The sequence below is a fragment of the Plutella xylostella genome, chromosome 7, assembly GCF_932276165.1.
Source record: "Plutella xylostella chromosome 7, ilPluXylo3.1, whole genome shotgun sequence".
In the NCBI taxonomy this organism is placed as follows: domain Eukaryota; kingdom Metazoa; phylum Arthropoda; class Insecta; order Lepidoptera; family Plutellidae; genus Plutella; species Plutella xylostella.
Genome location: NC_063987.1, coordinates 9,823,837 through 9,843,875, shown reverse-complemented (window position 1 = coordinate 9,843,875; position 20,039 = coordinate 9,823,837). Strand labels below are relative to the sequence as shown.

General features: G+C 38.3%; 1 protein-coding gene across 1 annotated transcript in view; it reads left to right on the top strand.

Annotated features, from left to right (window-relative positions):
- LOC105383499 (dystrophin) overlaps nucleotides 1–20,039 on the top strand; it is a 401,823-nt gene that overhangs the window by 126,654 nt on the left and 255,130 nt on the right. The window contains exons 13-15 of the mRNA XM_048622310.1: nucleotides 9,012–9,223; nucleotides 13,529–13,683; nucleotides 15,332–15,473. Of these exons, the coding sequence (XP_048478267.1) occupies nucleotides 9,012–9,223; nucleotides 13,529–13,683; nucleotides 15,332–15,473 (509 nt within the window). The remainder of the gene's footprint in view (nucleotides 1–9,011; nucleotides 9,224–13,528; nucleotides 13,684–15,331; nucleotides 15,474–20,039) is intronic.

Below are 20,039 nucleotides of genomic sequence, written 5' to 3'. Positions count from 1 at the left end.
GAAGGCCTCTGACTAGGCTTAACGACTGCTGCCGAAGCAGCAACCGGGACCCACGGCTTAACGTGCCGTCCGAAGCACGGAAGCGTCCAGAAAAGCACCACTTGAAATTGGTCACCCATCCAATGGCTGACCGTGTCAGTTGTTGCTTAACCTCAGCGATCAGTTACGATCACTGAGGCTCGCTCGACTACGGACGCTTCATCATCATAATTTATCTAGTTAATATTATTTCCTCCAAATCAAAGTTAGGCGGTTCGGCTGATAATGAAGATAGGGAAAGAGAGAAGTAAGTAAATAATAAAATCAGAAACGCCTACGCCGCCGCTACGTGGCTACACGTAGCACCTCGTAGCACTTGCTACGCCGCGTCGTAGGCCTTTTCGTAACGCTAGCTTATGTCCCCGATTTGCGATCAGCTAAAAAGTTTTCAGTATGATTTTTCAGCCTCCTAATTATCTTTGAAATAATATCCATTTATAGGAACCTGATAGTAGCATTACCAATATCATAAAGTGAATTATAACGTTACATAGGATGTGGTTACGTAAAGTTACGTGTACATATTAAAACCAAGCCTACAAAGTTTTAGGGAATTTGGCCATCTATCTTACCTTCCTTGAACCTCGCTATGTATCTAACACTATGTAGAATACTGACTAATCGTGATGCTTTAGACACTTTAGGTTCAGTCCGTATTATGTTGGTCATAAGAGTGATATTTGCACTGCAAGTATGTTGTAGCTGGTTGCTACAGTACCTATGTACCTGCTTGTATGAGAAGTCATCAATTTACGGCGTTATCTCGCCTCTATGTACCCAGTGTGTTGGTAAATGGTCATAATGTATCTTACCTGGAAACATACAGGGTGTTGAATAAGATAATATAATTTGTCGTTTTTAATGAGGAGCCTTTTAAGTAAATTAGTGTAGTGTTCTCGATTTTGGTTCATGTAGGAATACTTGAAGGTTCTCAGAAAGTTTGCGCATACAGTGCCTACTAGTTTTTAATATTATTATACTTATGGGCTATATCCACATTATCTTATTTTGGTACCATTTAAAGTTTAAGTTGCATTTCTTTATAACTTATTCACACAGATTTTTATATTTTTCAATAATATTTCGGTCTTTTCGCATGAATCTTAGGCATATTTTGAACGTTAGTATATAAACATTTATATTTTATGTATATTTATCTATTATTATATCGTGTATTATGTTTATGTATGTCTATTTTTGTTTTCAGCTGACATTACCGGATTTCCGGTTTCCAAAACGAGCGCACAATTCTTACATTTGAGAGCACTGTTGAAAGGTTTGATGTCTGTTTAGAAATACCTAATTCTATTAGTCTATTACTAATTACTATACTTATGATAATTCTGTGCGTTGGGTGTTCTATAAATAACCATCTATCCTCATTCCATTATTTAATCTGAATAATAAATAAATAATAACGACTCCCAGAAAAAATACTACAGTCATTTTCATAACACAGACAGTAAATTATTGAGATTCAAACCTGGACTGAACTACTTTTAGTACCACGCCACTCCGCGAGGCGGCGCCACTGATCGCGGCGTTCTAAATATAAAATTATAAAAACATTCCCAAATTGTCGCCCGATTCCCGCCGGAGCTCTCCACAAAAATTAAATGTTTATTTTATGTAAATGTGTTATCTTTGTATTACTTTTGATTTTATGGTAATGTCTCGAACGTTTATATTTCGTGATAAATTCATAAAAGTTATTTGATGGTCAAATAAATTACTTCTTACCTATTTCAATTGATTTCCTAGAATTTTAATTGTATGTGTTTTAATATGTAATTTAATTATTCTAAAATTGGTTATACATTCAATTACTTTGTGAGAAAACGTTGATACTTTTATCATTCAATATTTGCATCAAATAATTTGAACGTGTGTCAGCGTATTGTACAGTGAGGGACATATTCACCATACATGCAGCCATAAAAGTTAATCATATTGATGAAAGTGGTAGAGCATTGAGTACTACTGTTGGCGAGATATTGAGTACGTATCCGCCAGTACGCTCCACTTTGTACTCAGTTATCGAGTACACTCACCACACTGGACATTTCAAAGCGATGTTTGTTCCGCGCCGGTGCTTCGTTGATGCTCGTTTTATGGAAGGCTTGCTACTAGTTGCTGCTGCCTCATTTAGTGAGTATATTTAATGGCATCGTTTTTGTCGCTTATTTTGTTAAAATTTTAAGTGGTAATCAGTTTCTGTTTAAATATGCTAACCTTAACAGTAACGTACAGTGGTCTGAGGTAACTGCTAACTAATACTGAATTTAGTACTTTAAATTTATACATTTTAAGTCTGCATCCTATTTATTCTCTGAAAGAGTATTTAATAGACTCTAAGTAAATTTACCTAATTAAAAGTTTTGCAAGCCACATTACAGATTTCATTTTATATTCACAAAACAAAAATTAGGTTATACTTACCAAAATTGGGATGGGACCATGATAGCTAACTAGCTTAATAGTCAGAGGTTGTCGATAACTAACTTAACTTCCATAGCCAGCGACCATCAGTCGGGAACAGGTCAGCTGATGAAATTGATTCATATGAACATGAATTTCATTGTTGACTGCAATCTGGATATAAAACCGCGGTTGATGCAATGAGTAAATACTTGTTATAAAAGATAAACAACTTTGTGAACAATTATCGCTTTTTTGTTACCCCTTCAAATTTAAATTAGCTAGAATAACCATAAGGTCTTTTTAGGAATAACATTATGGATGTCATGCAAGAGATAATATATTAGGTAATTTACTTAACCAAACTAAAAAACAACTGGCCTACTGTGTGATGCGTAATGAATCCGAGCACCCGCAATGAGCGCCACGTCAGTAGGCGGTTGAAACCAAGAACAGTAAAGTTGAAGTCCAAACTGAGGTTAGTTTGCAAATAGCGGCCAATCCAGCTCCCGTGGCTCGTTGCAATTAATGATGCTAATTTTGCATCAATATCGACGGCTGATGCAATGAACATACATATAAAGGTTAATTGGAAGAGAATGCTGTTAGCATTAGGTTCGCCTATGTACAAATTAATTTATGTGCAATAAAGAATTTTATAATAATAATAAAGTACCTGGTTAACATGTTAAATCATTGATGAGACAGGACGGGAAGCTAGAGATCGCAGTCAATGGCGTGCTTTGGGAGAGGCCTACGTTTAGCAGTGGACTGCTATAGGCTGATGATGATGATGATGACAGGTGGCCACTGGTGGCTGTCTCGACACTGCATAATGCTTCTTATAAAGTTTGTGATGAATAGATTAGCAAATATGCTCAAATAAAATTGACTTTATAATTCAGCACCTAAATGAATTCATTGCACCGTGTGTCTAATATACAGTGCCACAAACTTATCTGTTCCATTGAGAGTTCACATAAATGTCTAATATTTCTCCATTCTATAAGATTTTATGTTTGTTCGTTTTGTTAATTCGCTCTTGCGGTGTTAATAAACCCATCTAATCTTTAACAATGAAGCGTCCGTAGTCGAGCGGGCCTCAGTGATCGTAACTGATCGCTGAGGTTAAGCAACAACTGACACGGTCAGCCATTGGATGGGTGACCAATTTCAAGTAGTGCTTTTCTGGACGCTTCCGTGCTTCGGACGGCACGTTAAGCCGTGGGTCGCGGTTGCTGCTTCGGCCTAGTCTAGTCAGAGGCCTTCGGGCGGCTTGAAAACATCTGACAGTCGGGTTGCCCACCTACCCGACAACTCTCTCAGCACAAGCTTGCTTGTGTTGGGGTCCACCAACCCGCACTTGGCCAGCGTGGTGGACTAGGCCTAAACCCTTCCTTCAATGGAAGGAGACCCGTACCCCAGCAGTGGGGACGTAATGGGTCGTGATGATGATGAATCTTTAAACAATATACAATTCATTAGTAAGTAATGAGATATGGGTCAATTTAGTTCGCTCTCAACGGAACAGATAAGTTTGTGGCACTATACCTACTACAGTTTCAGACATAGAAAAGAACAACAACAATGAAATAAAACGTTAAGTTTCCACGAGACATAAAAATAAATAGGAACACAACTTTATACCGCGATTACTTTAAAGCTTAAAAGCTCAAACTCTTATTAAGCCGAATGTTGTTCTTTTGTTAAGCGATGGTTGCACGCTTTTGTCGTTTTTTCAGTTGTCCCTTGAGTTTCAGGACTGTCCTCGCTATAATGTGCTTTCGTGTGGAAAAGGACGTTTTTTTCGGGATTTTATGGAGACTGCCGCTTTTGGTGTTATGGTTTTATTGGCCTATTGTTGTTTTGGTCTTTTTTTCTTACGCAAACTTTACTTTTGTTTTGTCGATGAGAACTTTTCTGTAAACTGGGTTAACTTTTTTATGTTTCGTGAACATATTTTTTACGTAAAAAAAAAAATATAAACTTATCGCTTTGCGAAACTAAAGCAATTTTGCGTATTTATCTAGTAGTTGCTTCAACAAATTCGCATCGAGTAACGCGGGAAGGGTTTAAATGAAAATGCAAATGTGTTGGTCTGAGCAGCTCCAGCCCAGACCAGGCGGTCTAGCCGGTCTAGGCGGTCTAGCCCGGCTACAGCAAACACTGAATAATCTAGATAACTACCGTGCGCCTTGATTGGAATTTTGTTTATGGTTTAATACTCGCCCTCGGTTTTAACGGAAATTCGAAAATTGGAAGTGAGCACCTCATTTAGTAGATTCTTTAGTCTCATTATTAACTCAGCGCCGAGAGCTCGGTTTAGTTATTAATAGTTTACGGAGGAGAAGATAATGCCTTGTCTAGAATATGTGGTGGAGCGAGTAAATAGATATATGAGCTAGCTTTTAATTAAATATACTGTGCGGTGGAATTTTAGGTAGCCACGTTTTAAAGCGCATATTTTACATGATGATGCACTTTTCTAATATTAACTTATATCAAAATTGTGTAATTAAATCATGAAACCGTTTTTTGTTTTCGACGAAACGAAGCAATTTACCATACGTCTAGTTCACCCCGCGAGGCCCACTGTGCGGCACTTGGCGAGTGGCTACATTTGCATGTGGTTTACACCGCGGCTGGAGAATACTCACCGCACAGTGGGCCACATCCCGGCTGTCTAGCACACTCTGACACTCAGGGGACATTGAGGAGACGTTATTTTGATTTAGTTAAATGTTACTTACCCCAAGTTTTAGGTGTTTGTAGAGCCTAAGCAATGTTTTGTATCAGATCTTAGGTATATTTGATAACAGGAATACAAATCTTAATTTATTTATATTTTTTTCATCGTCATCATAGTCAACCTGTTAATGTCTGCTACATAGGCAATGTAATTTGAAACACATAATTATTTACACGTAAGAACATAAATTATGTATTTGATCATTCGAGCAGAGTACAAACCTCAACTAGGGGACAACAAATCTGTGCTCTGGACATTATCTCAGTGGTCAATAGCAAGTGGGCCCCATAGGGCAGAGATTAGCTTACGAGTGTTGGCAGAATTAGAGATTACGGTACAACCCTCATGCCCTGATGGTCAGTTCATGTCTATTGGTATGATGATGATGATGATGATGTCTATTGGTATACAACTGTAGACTTAATTATGGTATATTTATGACTTAAAATATTATTTATTATTTAAACTCAGGTGTAAACCTGCAATCTTTAACAAAACGGTGTACGGCATATGGGTTTAATTCTATCAAACTAAGATTCATCAGAAATGGTAAAGCAGTAAAGTAAAGAAGTAATCGCAGAACCAATCGTAATAGCCAGTTAGTGTCAATGTAATCCAGCCGCGTAATAATACTTGCCCGACGTAGCCGGAAATCAGCCTCGAACCAATCGGGACACCGCCACTAGCAATTTAACACACACATTAATGCTTACCTACATGTATACATACAAATAATCACGTTTTCTGGACTGAGTGTACGGAGAAAAGCAGTGTTACATGTTGAAATTGAATTGATTTAAAATTTAATATAACACGGTAAAATCTTCTATTCTCTATAAATAAATAATAAATAAATAAATAAATATGTGGGGACATCTCACACACGGCCATCCGACCCCAAGCTAGGCAGAACCTGTGTTATGGGTGTCGGACAGCTGATATATCTACACAAATACATAGATAGATAGATACTAAATATAAATATCAACACCCAAGACCCGAGTACAAATATCTGTGTTTAAACAAATATCTGCCCCAGCCGGGAATCGAACCCGGGACCTTCGGCTCAGTAGTCAGGGTCACTAACCACTACGCCACTCGGTCGTCGTTGTGAGCTTAAGTATTATAACGGGACATTTATGATTTAATTACTAACCATTATCGATTATTGGTGGAATCCTGGATGCAGTCTAAGTCTTTGCTTGCATGCTCATCAAGAGTAATTTAAATAGCGAAAACTCATAAACTATCATGATACAACAAACTGCATAATGATGTCTACGTCCATCAGTCAGAAGTCAGCCCACTGTGCGAGTGTCACCGCTCGGAAAGGTCTATATTAATGCACAGTGGGGCGGGCGGCGTTCCGCGCGGACATAGCTAATATAAATCAGACGGGAAATTCACATTCAGCCAGCCAGATGGCGTTGATACCAGGTGGCGGCGAGCGCGGCCGCGGTGACGTTGACGTGTGGCGACGTTTTGTTTCACGTGACATTTTGTGGCAGAACATAGGGTACATCTACCTACTTGAAGAACAACTAATATCTTTATAATATATAGCTGTTCCCGCGCGCTTCGCTACGCCTTAAAAAGTTTTCCCGTGGGAATTTCGGGATAAAAAGTAGCCTATGTTCTTTCCCAGGGTCTAGACCGTATGTATACTATATTTCATTCAAATCCGTTCAGTAGTTTTGGCGTGAAAGAGTAACAGACAGACAGACAGACAGACAGACAGACTGACACAGTTACTTTCGCATTTATAATATTAGTTAGGATGATACAAACATTACACATAAAAATATTATATAAATTAATTAGGATCGGTTCCATTTATGTATATATGTCATTGACTTATATATTACTAGCGTAAGGACAGGCCCAATCGCACTAGAAAATGACACCCTCGCGTTGGCCCTAAAATCTCATAAATCTGTCATAATTTGTATGAATTAGGGCCAGCGCGCGGGTGCCATTTTCTTTTGACAAAACGTTCTGACGGGCGTATCCTTCCTTTTGAAATCATTGATATATGTGAAGATATATCGGCTGATCGATACCCATATTACAGGCGGTGCCTAGCTGGGGGTTGGATGGCCGTATGTGCATGAGATGTCCCAAAAACATTATGTAGGTATTTATTATCTTCCTCTAAATTATTTTGTACGAAATTTGAATGCCTCACAATAACACAAGTAATATTCGATATGTTCCATCCATTAAGTAAGTACGTTACCTACGTGTAAGAAAAATAATTTTAACATAAGCATCCAAAATATTTTAAATTGAGCGGAAATACGTACGTTTTGTTGCCTTCGTGAAATGTTTTATAAATTCATAAAAAATAAAGCTGTTTTCTGGAAAACACGAAAAAGCGTGAATTCACCTTTGTATTTCCAAAGTAAGTCATGCATACACACTGTCGATTATTTTATTCAACGAAAACGGTTAAGTACGACGAGGAAAATATTCGGTTTTAACACGTTCTCGCCTTACTAACTTTATATTTTACTTTCAAAGGTATCTATTTATTTACCTAAACAGGAAGTAAATCTATCGATCGAATATATTGATCGATCGACGGACCCATTTGTATCTCCTCAATACATATAACATGACTCAAACTTATGAACAAAATTGAGACATATATGTATGAGCAACTCAAGGTAAACAGTTTTAAAATACCGTACTTACTTAAATTTATTTATATGTTTATTTATTTAACTCTTTATTGTACAAATATTACAAATAAAAGTACAAAGGGTGGACTTAATGCTAAAATCATTTTCTGCCAGTCAACCCGCAGGAGGTACAGGGAAAATAGGTAATAAGGTGTACAAAAAAAGTAAATTAAATTAAAACTATATGGCGAATAAATGTATCCTGTAACGCTTAGGAATTTTACGAAGGAACCCTATTTTATAGAATCACGACGGCAGAAAAAGCAACAATCTGAAATTGGGGTGGCGGCTCCTTGTTCCGCACACTACTTACCTGTTTTATATTTAAGCCTGGCGTAAAAAAGTGTATACCTAAAATAAAAGTATACTACCTAATACTAGCTACATAAATACAAGATTGATAGAAAGAAAGTATGTGCAGATTATACTTAGGAACTATACGCCGCTTCTTGCAAAAACCACAAAGCCACATCTATTCTAATCTATAATTTTCAAAATGGATTTTTATGTGTGCGTGCAGTACATTCTATACCTTCGACTCCTAGAGTGCCCTATATTCACTTTTATTTTATGGGAAACAGCTTACATAGAGGTATCTACCATGATAATTCCCCTACCCTATATACCCAATAGCCACCCATATCGGTTGGGTACCAGACCATATATTATTATATTAGTATTTTTTTCTTTTATGTAGATGATCTGTCAACGCCTCTGTAGCTCTGGGGCCATGTCTGGAGTCCTATCAGGCGATCATTCTCTTCCTTTACTTTTACCGATCGCTTTAGTCTTACGGATCCCCACTTGCATCCGTCACCGAAAGAGCTAGCATGGGGCGCAAGTCGCTCACATGAACATATGCTAGCTTTCCGTGATGGGCTTTCTGAGCTTCCTTTTTTACGAGAAGTAAATCTTTAGAAAGATTCCCGCCGACCTCGGGGGAGGAAGGCGGGATATTTGGGATTTTTACCCACTAAAACCTCCTCGGTGGCCACCATCAGTGCAGGGAGGTGCTCCGGGATCTCCAGGGGAACGCACCGGAGCCACCTCGCACGGCGCCGCAGCTCTCCACTAGCAGAGCTTCCTAGCACAACATATTACTAACCCCCCCTCTTTTGTTTCAGTGACAGCCCTCCGTGAGCACTGGGACGAAGCCAACGCTCGCGTGCTCCAACGGAAGGCCCAACTGGACGCCATGTTGGGCGACTCGGCGCGCTACTCCGCGCGGCGCCGCGACGCCGACGCCTGGCTGGCGCGCATGGAGGCCCGGCTCGCCGCCATGCCGCCGCCCGGGCATACGGCTGATGTGCTGGATATGCAGCTTAGGGAGCAGAAGGTAAGTGGACGGGTTTACCACCACCGAATATAAGCAATTAACAATCGATAAGCAGCGTCGCTGAACCGACGAGTTTAACCCGCCAGTGGTGACGTATATGTCTGTGAGACCGGGTGGTTCGAAAAAGTCGAATAACTTTCTCACTAGCCATCGATTTTTGTTGTGATTTCGGGTAGCTGCCTCATTTCCCATCCCCCATCGTCAGTCCACCCCGCGACGGTGACTCGTGCGCAGGTTTCGGAGTTTTGGCGCCAACCCGGTGCGTGAGACCGGGGTCACCGACTATGTAAGTCAAATTTAAAGATGTTTTTTAAATTTTTCATACATTTTTTTTATTTTTCTTGACTGTATTTTTGTTTTGTGATTGTAAATTTCATGATTGAACTATTTTTAATAGATAGTTGTAGGTATTTATACAAATATAAGCACTTAATAGATTTCAATAAGTTTTTACAGTTGTTCAGTTATCAAGTAGTTTTTAGGTATTTACATAGATGTCACTATGCCAGAATCTGTATCTCGGTATTAAGAGTTCTTACATATTAATAACCTTTCTTCTTATACAAATAGACGTCGCTTCTACTACCAGCGATCCGAACATAAGGCTACCAAGCCTTTTCATGGTCCTTCGAGCCGGATCCAGGTGGATGTGGTCACTGACCACACCACCCTAGTAGTAGCCACTTTTTGATCAGGCGCTAGAAATCAGAGACGCATCGTCTCTGAAGGCGTCAACCGGGCGATCCGAGGATCTTTCCGGTAGGGATGGCTGCATTAGCAGTCGAGCTCCGGTGTGCCCAGTGATGCACCGGTGCGCCACCGCCCTATCACTTAGCGGCACCAGGACAACACATCAAGGCGCGCTTCGGGTCAACTTAACCGGAGTCAGCGGCCCCAGCAGCAGCGGTCCAGTGCACCCGGTGACAGGATGCCAGCGGTGACACTCACGAGCGGAGCGTCATCGTGCCTATCGCCTGCCACTTGAGCGGTGCCAGAGACAGTCCAGTGCACCCGGTGACCGGATGCCAGCGGTGACACTCACGAGCGGAGCGTCATCGTGTCTATCGCCGGCCACTTCAGCGGTGCCAGAGACAAAGCAGACATCAGCAGCGGTCCAGTGCCCCCGGTGACAGGATGCCAGCGGCGACACTCACGAGCGGAGCGTCGTCGTGCCTATCGCCTGCCACTTCAGCGGTGCCAGTGACAACAGCAACAGCGAAGACGGAAGATCCCATCAAAATTATATTGTAAATTTGCACTTATCAAAATTATATTGTAAAAATTTATGTAAATAACTGTATATACCAGCAACATCTTAAAGCACACAGGATGCATGTAGGTCCTTATCAGCTTGTTATCAAGTCCATGCATCTTGTGGAGTTACCCCCTTCACCTCATGGTGAGGGTGGTAATGAAGAACGTACGTTCTTGGTGGGCGGTATGTTCAGTTATCAAGTAGTTTTTAGGTATTTACATAGATGTCACTATGCCAGAATCTGTATCTCGGTATTAAGAGTTCTTACATATTAATAACCTTTCTTCTTATACAAATAAACGTCGCTTCTACTACCAGCGATCCTAACATAAGGCTACCAAGCCTTTTCAACAGTAATATCAGCTAGTTTCAGCATGTCCTTGAAAATGACGACGGAGATAGCTGGACCTTCAAAAAATTGTCAATGTTATGAATGTGGATAGCGAAAATAACAGAAAAATTTAATATATTTGTCACAAAATGTAAGAAATATATGTGTTACGACCATGTAAGTGCCGTCTTGCAGAGACTGTTTGGCTGTGGAGAAACAATGACTTTTAGTGTATTATTATTATTATTTTTTTGGTAGAAGTATATAAATTTTTGTTTTTTCTTATGAAGTTCGTAGTGTTAAAAAACTATAAAAGGTCGACTTAGTTATAAAAAATTACATCATTGTTGTATTTTTTTAATTTTTAAGATGATAGGTGAAAAATTATGTAAATATTAAGTGTTCTAAGTACCATGGTAAAAGGACTAATAAACGAGCCGTGATTTATGATAATGCTTTGTTTTATTGTCAAACAAATACTTATCTTTAAAATTAAACTAATTTTAAGTAGCATGTGTAGTTAATTAAGTAAAAAAATAAGTTTGAAAATCCCGGTGCGTGAGACCGGCGTCACCAACGATGTAAGTCAAATTCACGTCACCACTGGCGGGTTAAGCGGGTAGCCGGTAGTGGATGGATGAGGAAGGCCGAGGACCGAGTGTTGTGGCGCTCCTTAGGAGAAGCCTTTGTCCAGCAGTGGATGATTATTGGCTGATGATGATGAAACAGTGTCGCTATGTCAATATGAACAGCTTTTGTTCTACAAGTTTTGCAAATTCGCGAAAAAATCATGCCTTTTCACCCCATTTCGGCTTAGTTACCCCTTTTGCAACAACTTTGGTATATGCTAAAATCATTTTTATTTCGTTACTGTAGGCATACAAAATCCTTATTACAACACACAGACAATCCAGGACTTCAACAATATTTCAAGGGAAATCCTTATAAATTTCCCGGTAATGCCGTGTAACTGCGAAACTTTCACATTAGCATAATGACAGGCATAAATATGTCCTCTTACTGTGGAGGGGGCTCCAATGGCCACACTTTGGCGAAAAACTTATTCTATTATAACTACTATATTTTTGTACTGATGTCTGCTATCAATTTATGAAAGCTATGGTATATAGACAACTTACATACCATTAGAAAAAAATGATTTGTAGAAAGAAAGAGAATTATAGAAAAGCATTTCTATAACTATGTACTTATTAGCATTAGGTATGTGTTATTTACATACAATTTTGCAGACTTCTAAAGCTGGCAAAATGTTTCCCTATGTTTCGCTAGCAGATACAGATAGGATGAGATTTTATAAGTGGAATGCATCGGTTTGATGCCAGCTTCCACCATCAACAGAGGTTATTGAGGTAATCTCGGCCGACCGATCATTAATTGGTCACAAATGTCACCGGATTGCCAATTAATTGCCGGGTCAGATGCGGACGGTGATATCGATAAGTGTCGTTATCAAGTTATTTACAGTAGCCTCTCATTAATTAAGTTGACAGAAATGGGTTTTAAATTTGAGTTCTGTTTCGGCGGTCTTTTGGGTAGGTACCTACTTACACAACTTCAGTGACTTTGCCTTTTTAACCGACTTCAAAAAAAGGAGGAGGTGCTCAATTCGTCGGGATCTTTTTTTTTTTTTTTTTTTTTTTTATCTTTTTTTTATGTATGTTCACCGATTACTCCGCCGTTTATGAACCGATTTTGAAAATTCTTTTTTTGTTGTATTGGGTTGAGCTTCCAGGTGGTCCCATTTTTTTTTCAGAATTTTATCTCACCCCCAAGGGTGGGTAAAGGGGTAAAAACAGGGTATGAATTTCAATTTTGGGCACATATTAACCGATTCTAATGAAATTAAGAACGTAAATATAGTTCTTATAACAAAAAAATATGATGGTGACCTTGAGCTGATCTGATGATGGAAACGGAAGGCAGTCAGGGGAACTCCTCAACGGTATATAGCAACTACTTCGTGTTTAGGCTTGAATGATTCGTATTGATTAGTAGGACATTTTGGTATCATTTGCACCTTACTTTTGATTGAAAATTATTACAAATAAACTAAAAACTATTAAATAAAATAATAATTAAAAAAATTAAAAAACCGACTTCAAAAAACCACTAAAATGTAAGAAATAATTTAAGGTTTACACAAATTCTACTCGTATGAGACAGTACAAATATACCTAAGCAGGAACTGTTCTTTTTTGAAGTTGGTGCCATATTCCTTCAGATTACTTTGTCACCGCACCAACATCAAAAAAGAACAGTTCCTGCTTAGGTATATTTGTACTGTCTCATACGAGTAGAATTTGTGTAAACCTTAAATTATTTCTTACATTTTAGTGGTTTTTTGAAGTCGGTTTTTTAATTTTAATAAGCTGATTTCGTAAAAGGAAAACCCTATAGAATCTAGATTTTCTGTAGAGGTGTAGATAATTTAGATTCTATAATATATGGTGTACGTTAAGTGCATTGTACTCATTCAAAAACGGCGATACAGCTCGGGACCTATCACCTTTGTACAGCGAATAGCCGGTGGCTCGCTTGCCTGTCACCTCTGACTGCCCATTCGGGCATTGCAGTCGTGAGCATATGTATATTACTCCAATGAAGGTTCACGCACATTATGTCGGGCCCCAGCGTGCTGTGCCACTACATACAACCATATCAATTTCCATGAATATTAACCTTGCCCTTTCCCCCGCAGTCGTTCCACGCAGAAGTCCATCAATACAAGCACCAGATGGAGCTGTTCGCGCAGCTCACGCAGCGTCTCATCGCCGTGTACCGCAGCGACGACACCTCGCAGATCAAGCGCGCCACCGAGGCCGTCAACCACAGATACCTAGAGCTCAATAACAGGTGAGTGAGACCACAGATACTAGGGTGGTCTACAGATGTAATGAGCTCAATATCAGCTGAGAGCATCGAAATAAGTATACTAGAGGTAAATAACATGAATGAAGAGTCGATCACTTGAAGGTCTAGGGCGCATCGCGTCAGTATCATGTGGTCGTCCCTCCACGCCGCGCCCGCTAGCAGCCTAGATCTTTCTTAGAATAACTAAATAAATAAATGGAAACAAGATGAATCGTTTGTAATTTAACAAGATATTGAGATTGATAAAACAACGATTAATAACAACCTGTGGTTTACTTGTCTAAGCTTCCGCATAATACTATTTAACCCTTTTATATACCGATCAAGTCTCTTGCTCGATAAAAAGCCGTGAAACTGCAACACCCTTCCCATTAATTACTCCGAGTTAACGCCCCCTCTGTAAGGCTGCGTGCACACTGGCGCCCCGGGGACGCGGGGGCTGCGGAGGCCGGGGGCTGGGGGCCGGGGACGGGCGACCACAAACACGGTAAACGACGGTGAAGTAGAGGGTGAAAAGAGAGTCACTTAGATTCATTGTAGGTTTGTTCTTTCAAATTTTTGTTTCGACAAATGCATAACTAAATGACAAAATCGACAAAAATAATTTAGAAATTATTTTTTGAGAAGAATTCGTTAATTGTATGAATGAATGGGGTGACTCTAGCAGCTTCGGGTATCGGTACGTGATACTTAAGTAACTCTATTGTTCGAATATAAAAACCACTTTAAGATTTCCAATAAGTACGAATATTTTTATAATCTCCGGTAGGGAAATACGTCATTATTATTATACACATAAAGATACACATACATATGTCATTATTATTATACGTAAGTACCTACATAAATATGTGTCTGTTTATTAAATGTTTGATAACACGAGACTAGTATACTTACAAACCTCATGGTAGCACTTCCACGAGGGTAAGGCCGCATTACCATACTCGAACTGTAAAACGAAGGGTCGATGGGAGGTGTGTGTACGCCGCCTAATGACTGGGTTACGCTATTGTATTTTAAATGCATTGTTGGTAAGGATTATTTGTTTTTGGTTGTCCTTAATTATGCCAATCCACCGTCCCGTGGGTTTAGAGTACTTAAATAAGAAGTACGTGCCTACATCAAAGTATAGTAAACAACCCGTTTATTAGATCTGCTATAGACAAGAAATAAAAAAAACAGCCTACCTACATACTATCTACCCTTCTCCCAAAATTTCAATGAGCTTCACACAGCTCCATCTACCGAAAAACTACGGAACTTAGACAGTAACTAGGAAACCAGCTACACCTTTTTATCTGTGTGTTTTTTACATATAGGTACGGTCAGGTGCAGAGAAACTCCTCCCATAGTATTGCTTCTGAGAGGGGTTAGGTTTTTCTGCCCCTTACTGTACCTATTCAAATCGTGGAAACACAAAAAGCTATACAGGTGTTGCAAAAAGGGTATACTAAGCCGAAACCTTCGAGTGCAGCATTTTATATCTAATCCCGAAAATTTAATCAGAATGTCAAAACCCTTTTTGCAATAACCTATATAACCTCTAGCTACTCCTACTCATAATAATTATTATTACTTAGGTATAGCATAACTCAATATCTAAAGCACATAATTTTGTTTATCCCAACAGCATCGTGGCTCGCGGCAAGGCGCTCCACTCGGCCGTCTCTTCTCTGCAGAACTTCGACCGTTCGCTGGAGAAATTCGTCGCGTGGCTGAGCGAGGCGGAGTCGCTATTGGACGCGGCCGAGCGAGACCCTCAACTGTTAAAGGTATGTTTGTTTAAAATAATATCTAAACTTGATAGAGAAATAGATAAGGAAAATAATCAAAATTTGTTATTATACGATGTTAACAATAAATTTCATAAACAGCGCCATCTACCGTGGGGCGTTTGTAGCTTGATGAAAGCTTGCTTGTTCGTGGCACTTCTGAAACAGTGCGCTAGGTGTCTTGGAATATTTGATCAGAAACTGCACGTTGTAGTTCCGCTACCCTCCGTATAGATGGCGCTACTTTTTTAATTCGGCTACCCTCATACAGATGGCGCTCTTTTCTTCACTTTACGTGAGAGATGGTTTGTAGCATAGGAAGCGTTTCTCTAATCAAAATGACAGATGGCGCCACTCTCATCATATTAGGTAAAAGGTACACTGATTGAAAATACATCGTATAATTTTTTTCACCACGATTTTCCCAGTTTATGTTTTCTTTTCTAAAACGGATAGATTTGGATAGTTAAATGTTTTAGATTTATTTTTTAAAATTATGTTTTAAATCCTAAGTAAACAGCAATTGCTCATATGAAAATTTCCCTTGTCTCAAATAAAGCGGCTGCCGCAAGATTTCACAAGAACAAGAAACTTTTAATGACGAGCCACCATGCACGACGTGTGACGTGCAGCGGGTTACGCAATTACCAACTTTAATTACGGGGTGTTGGTGTCAAATTGGAGTGGGACCCGCAAAAACCGCGATTCCCGTCTTGGTCAAAGTTTATTGTGAAGGGGGAGGCAAGGAGGGGCAGGGGGAGGCAAAAAATGCTCAATTACTGTCTTAGAGTCGTGCTGCCCTGGTAGAAGTTATTCTAACATCTTGTTTTATTAGTTTGGGGGTTGTAGCTTCATTCGTATTAGAGGCGAAATAGCATGTTATGCTCAATCATTATTTTATTGAACATAAAATTGGGTTATTAAATTAATCAAATCGATGAATCTTTTGCTTTTCGTAGGTTACATAGGGTAACGTAACGTACCTTGGGACGCTTGTACCTCGGGACATTGATTGTATTTTAAAAACCGGCTAAATAAACACATTAAAATTCTACCCTAGGCATAGTATTTTACTCGCTTGGAAAAACTTGTGAGTCTCGTGATCATACCAGCATCGAGTGTGTGGTGAAGACAATATGAAGTTTTTTGGAGTCAAAAGTAGCTTTTGTATAGTTTTTTGTGTTGCTTTATCTCATTGAGGCATGCTCAAAATAAAGACATGGATGTCACGTATAACTTTTCAGTTATTTAATTTTATGACATGGCAATTATCTGAAAGATTCCTATTAATTAAAAATAAAGATATTTAAATTTTGGTTAAATATTGCTTTTTTGTACCTTGGGACACGATTAAATTTGTACCTTGGGACACTGTTTCCTATGGCTTTGTACTATGGAAAATGCAAACATCTAAATAACGCCTTATATCTCTGTTCTTATTAGTGCCAGAGTGAAACTAGACAGAAGAGAGATGCAGTAAATCAATAAGAACAGAGATATAAGGCGTTATTTAGAAGTTTTCATTTTCCATAGTACAAAGCTATAGGAAACAGTGTCCCAAGGTACAAACGTGTAACGTACCTTGGGTCAAAACAAGCATTTTTACTTTTATCTTAATTTAATAAAATCTGGCCACACTAAAGCTTTAGCACAAATACTAGTGATAATAGATTATATATCCTACCGAATAAAGAAAATTTCACATTAATATCTTAGTTGTACGCTGCGATAGCTTCATTCAAAGTTGGGGTAGTCGAAAATGTCCCTAGGTACGTTACGTTACCCTATATTATAGGTACCTACTTACACTGAACTTGTTTTCACAATGATTTTCGGATTCAAAATTCGTAATTAAAGTAAGTAACTTTGTTTTGACTTCACGATACAGATATCGCATCTTAATAGGATGTGGAGTTGTGGAGGCAAAAGTAAGCGTTGTAAAGTTAGTATTGTTGAAAACTACACGTAGACACCCACCAAATCAAAAGGCTCTACTGTCAATATAAACAAGCTGAATACTTATTTATAATAATACTTACTTATATATTTTATATTACAATTATGAACCTGAAACGGGACAAAACCTCAGAGAATTTTATTGTGGTCAGAGCAATGAGCGCATTATGAAAACTTATTTCGTAAAGTCATAATTGCTTTTGAATTTTCAGTAGCGGTTGTTGTATTTAGCTCTAAATCAGTTTTGGATCAAACATTATTATTTATTCCATGTTTGAGCATTATTTTTGAAAGTATTTATTTAATGATCTACTTATACGTTTATAATTGTAGGATTATGTAATAAATAAAATATTAAATAAGTACATAATTATTCGAATAACTATCTTACAAGATCGTCGCATCCTACCTCAGTAATGCCTCTACCCTTCAGTTAAAGGTTGTTCGGCAACTAAAAGGCAGTTTTTCTCAAACCTCATTCAGATCAGTTAATAATAACCTAAAGTAAGTTAAAGCAGCAAAAGCCGTGTGAATAAGCAATTTCCTGCCATTTGTAGTTTAAAACTGAATCCGGGAAAGTTGAAGCGAACACTGAGTTATACTGTAGCCTCCAGTTTAATAACTTGGCAACACCTTTTAGTGAGGATTAAACGATGGGGTTATTGTTTTAATATGGCAACATTATCGAGTCTATTGTAGAGTTTACTCAAATACCCCGATTGTTACCTACTCTATATAACTTTATATTTGGTTACCACGTGAATTAGGTTTTATCTACGGGGACTAAATATTAAAGCACTTTTTGGGCAATGTTGGTCATTATTATCATTATAATAACTGTATTGGATGGCTATATTGTGCATGACATATTTTTGAGTGACTTTGACTCCATTTCTATATTTTCAGTTTTGCACAGAATAATAAGTAGTACCTGAAGATAGGATATAGGTATACTATTTTGTTCTACACAAAAACTGAATTTATTCTAACATACCTATAGATACAAAAGACAGTGTTAGGTATTTCTAAAAGAGATATCATCCACCATCGAGTCACTTTGTTAGATTAGGTATCTTTACATAATACAGTTTACTGACGATTACTGAAATTCTCTGAAAGCCGTAATATAAATGAAAATGAACAAAAAGATACCGTAAAATAAATTTACTGAGATAGATCCCTCAGTTATTCGTTCCAAAATGTCGGTCTCGCTGTTAATTTCGTTGCTGAAATTATGTCGTTATTGTTGAATACATTTGTTAATTTTATCATCGTCGTACTAAAATAATTATTCTCATTTTCAGGTAAGCTGAAGCTTTGTATTGTTACAAAGGGAATTCGCAATAGGTAAGTTTCTAGTTGTAAGTGTTATATTAAGCTATTGTCGATTTTCGTTTCGTTATTATTGAAATTTAAACAGGGCTGTTTTGTTATAATTTTCCTTTCCCCTGTATACTTGCTAGGATATTATAAAAATGTAAACCTGTTATTTAACCTGAATATACAGGGTGGAAAAGATAAATGGGGAAGCGAGGGTCGTAGGAAGCTTTACCGCTGTAGCAGGAAAACAGTTTTTTACTGTCAGTAAATTAACAATTTCAAAAATAATGGCTAAGCTTAACTAAAACCTCTGGAAACATCAAGCTTCATGCCCATATAAATATGTTTTCAGTCGTAGCGAGTAAAGCGTTCTGTTTATAATACAGACGAATTGAGAACCTCCTCCTTTTTTCGAAGTCAGTTAAACAGAATCAGGGGTGCCCAACTTTTTTTCCGGGCGGCCCAATATGGAGCAGATGTCACCAACCTGTCCCGAAGCACTAATATGGGCTGCCGATTATTGCATATGCGCATAATGTATGAGAGGCAGTTGGGTGCACGCCGGGGCAGGTTTCACACCCCTGACATGACGAGCACCAAAATATTAACGGCTTACAAATAGGGTAGCGGAATTTTCTTATGAGGTTGGGAAAGCATATAAAGGTTTCCCGTGGGAATTGCGGGATAATAAGTAGTCTTTAAACAACTCTAACACCAGCACCGCGGAGACATATCCTAGTCCAATACACCACCACACAAAAAAATCTATTTTAAAACTATTCGGTACATTAACCCATAATACACACCATTCGTAAAAAAACATATACTCTCTAATTTTTAATTGAAAAGAATTCTGACATTTTATAAGTGATCCTACTAAAAAAGTTCTTTACCGAAAAAAGGAAAAATTGCGATCCATTTCTGGGCAATATTTTTTTCTTAATATTTTTATACAAAAAGATAAATCTAAATATTTACTTGCTCAAGTAAACTAATACAAAAATAATAAATATTTCAATATAATAGCTGTTCCCGCGAGCTTCGCTTCGCCTTAATAAGTTTTCCCGTGGGAATTCCGCGATAAAAAGTAACATATGAGTTAATCCAGGGTGTCAGCTAACTCCATTCCAAATTTCATTAAAATCGGTTCAGCCGTTTTGACGTGAAGAAATAACAAACATACACACGTACATACATACATACATACACACATACACTTACAAACTTTCGCATTTATAATATGAAGTAGGATCACGACTCACGACCAATGTATCGAAATAATTTTAATTG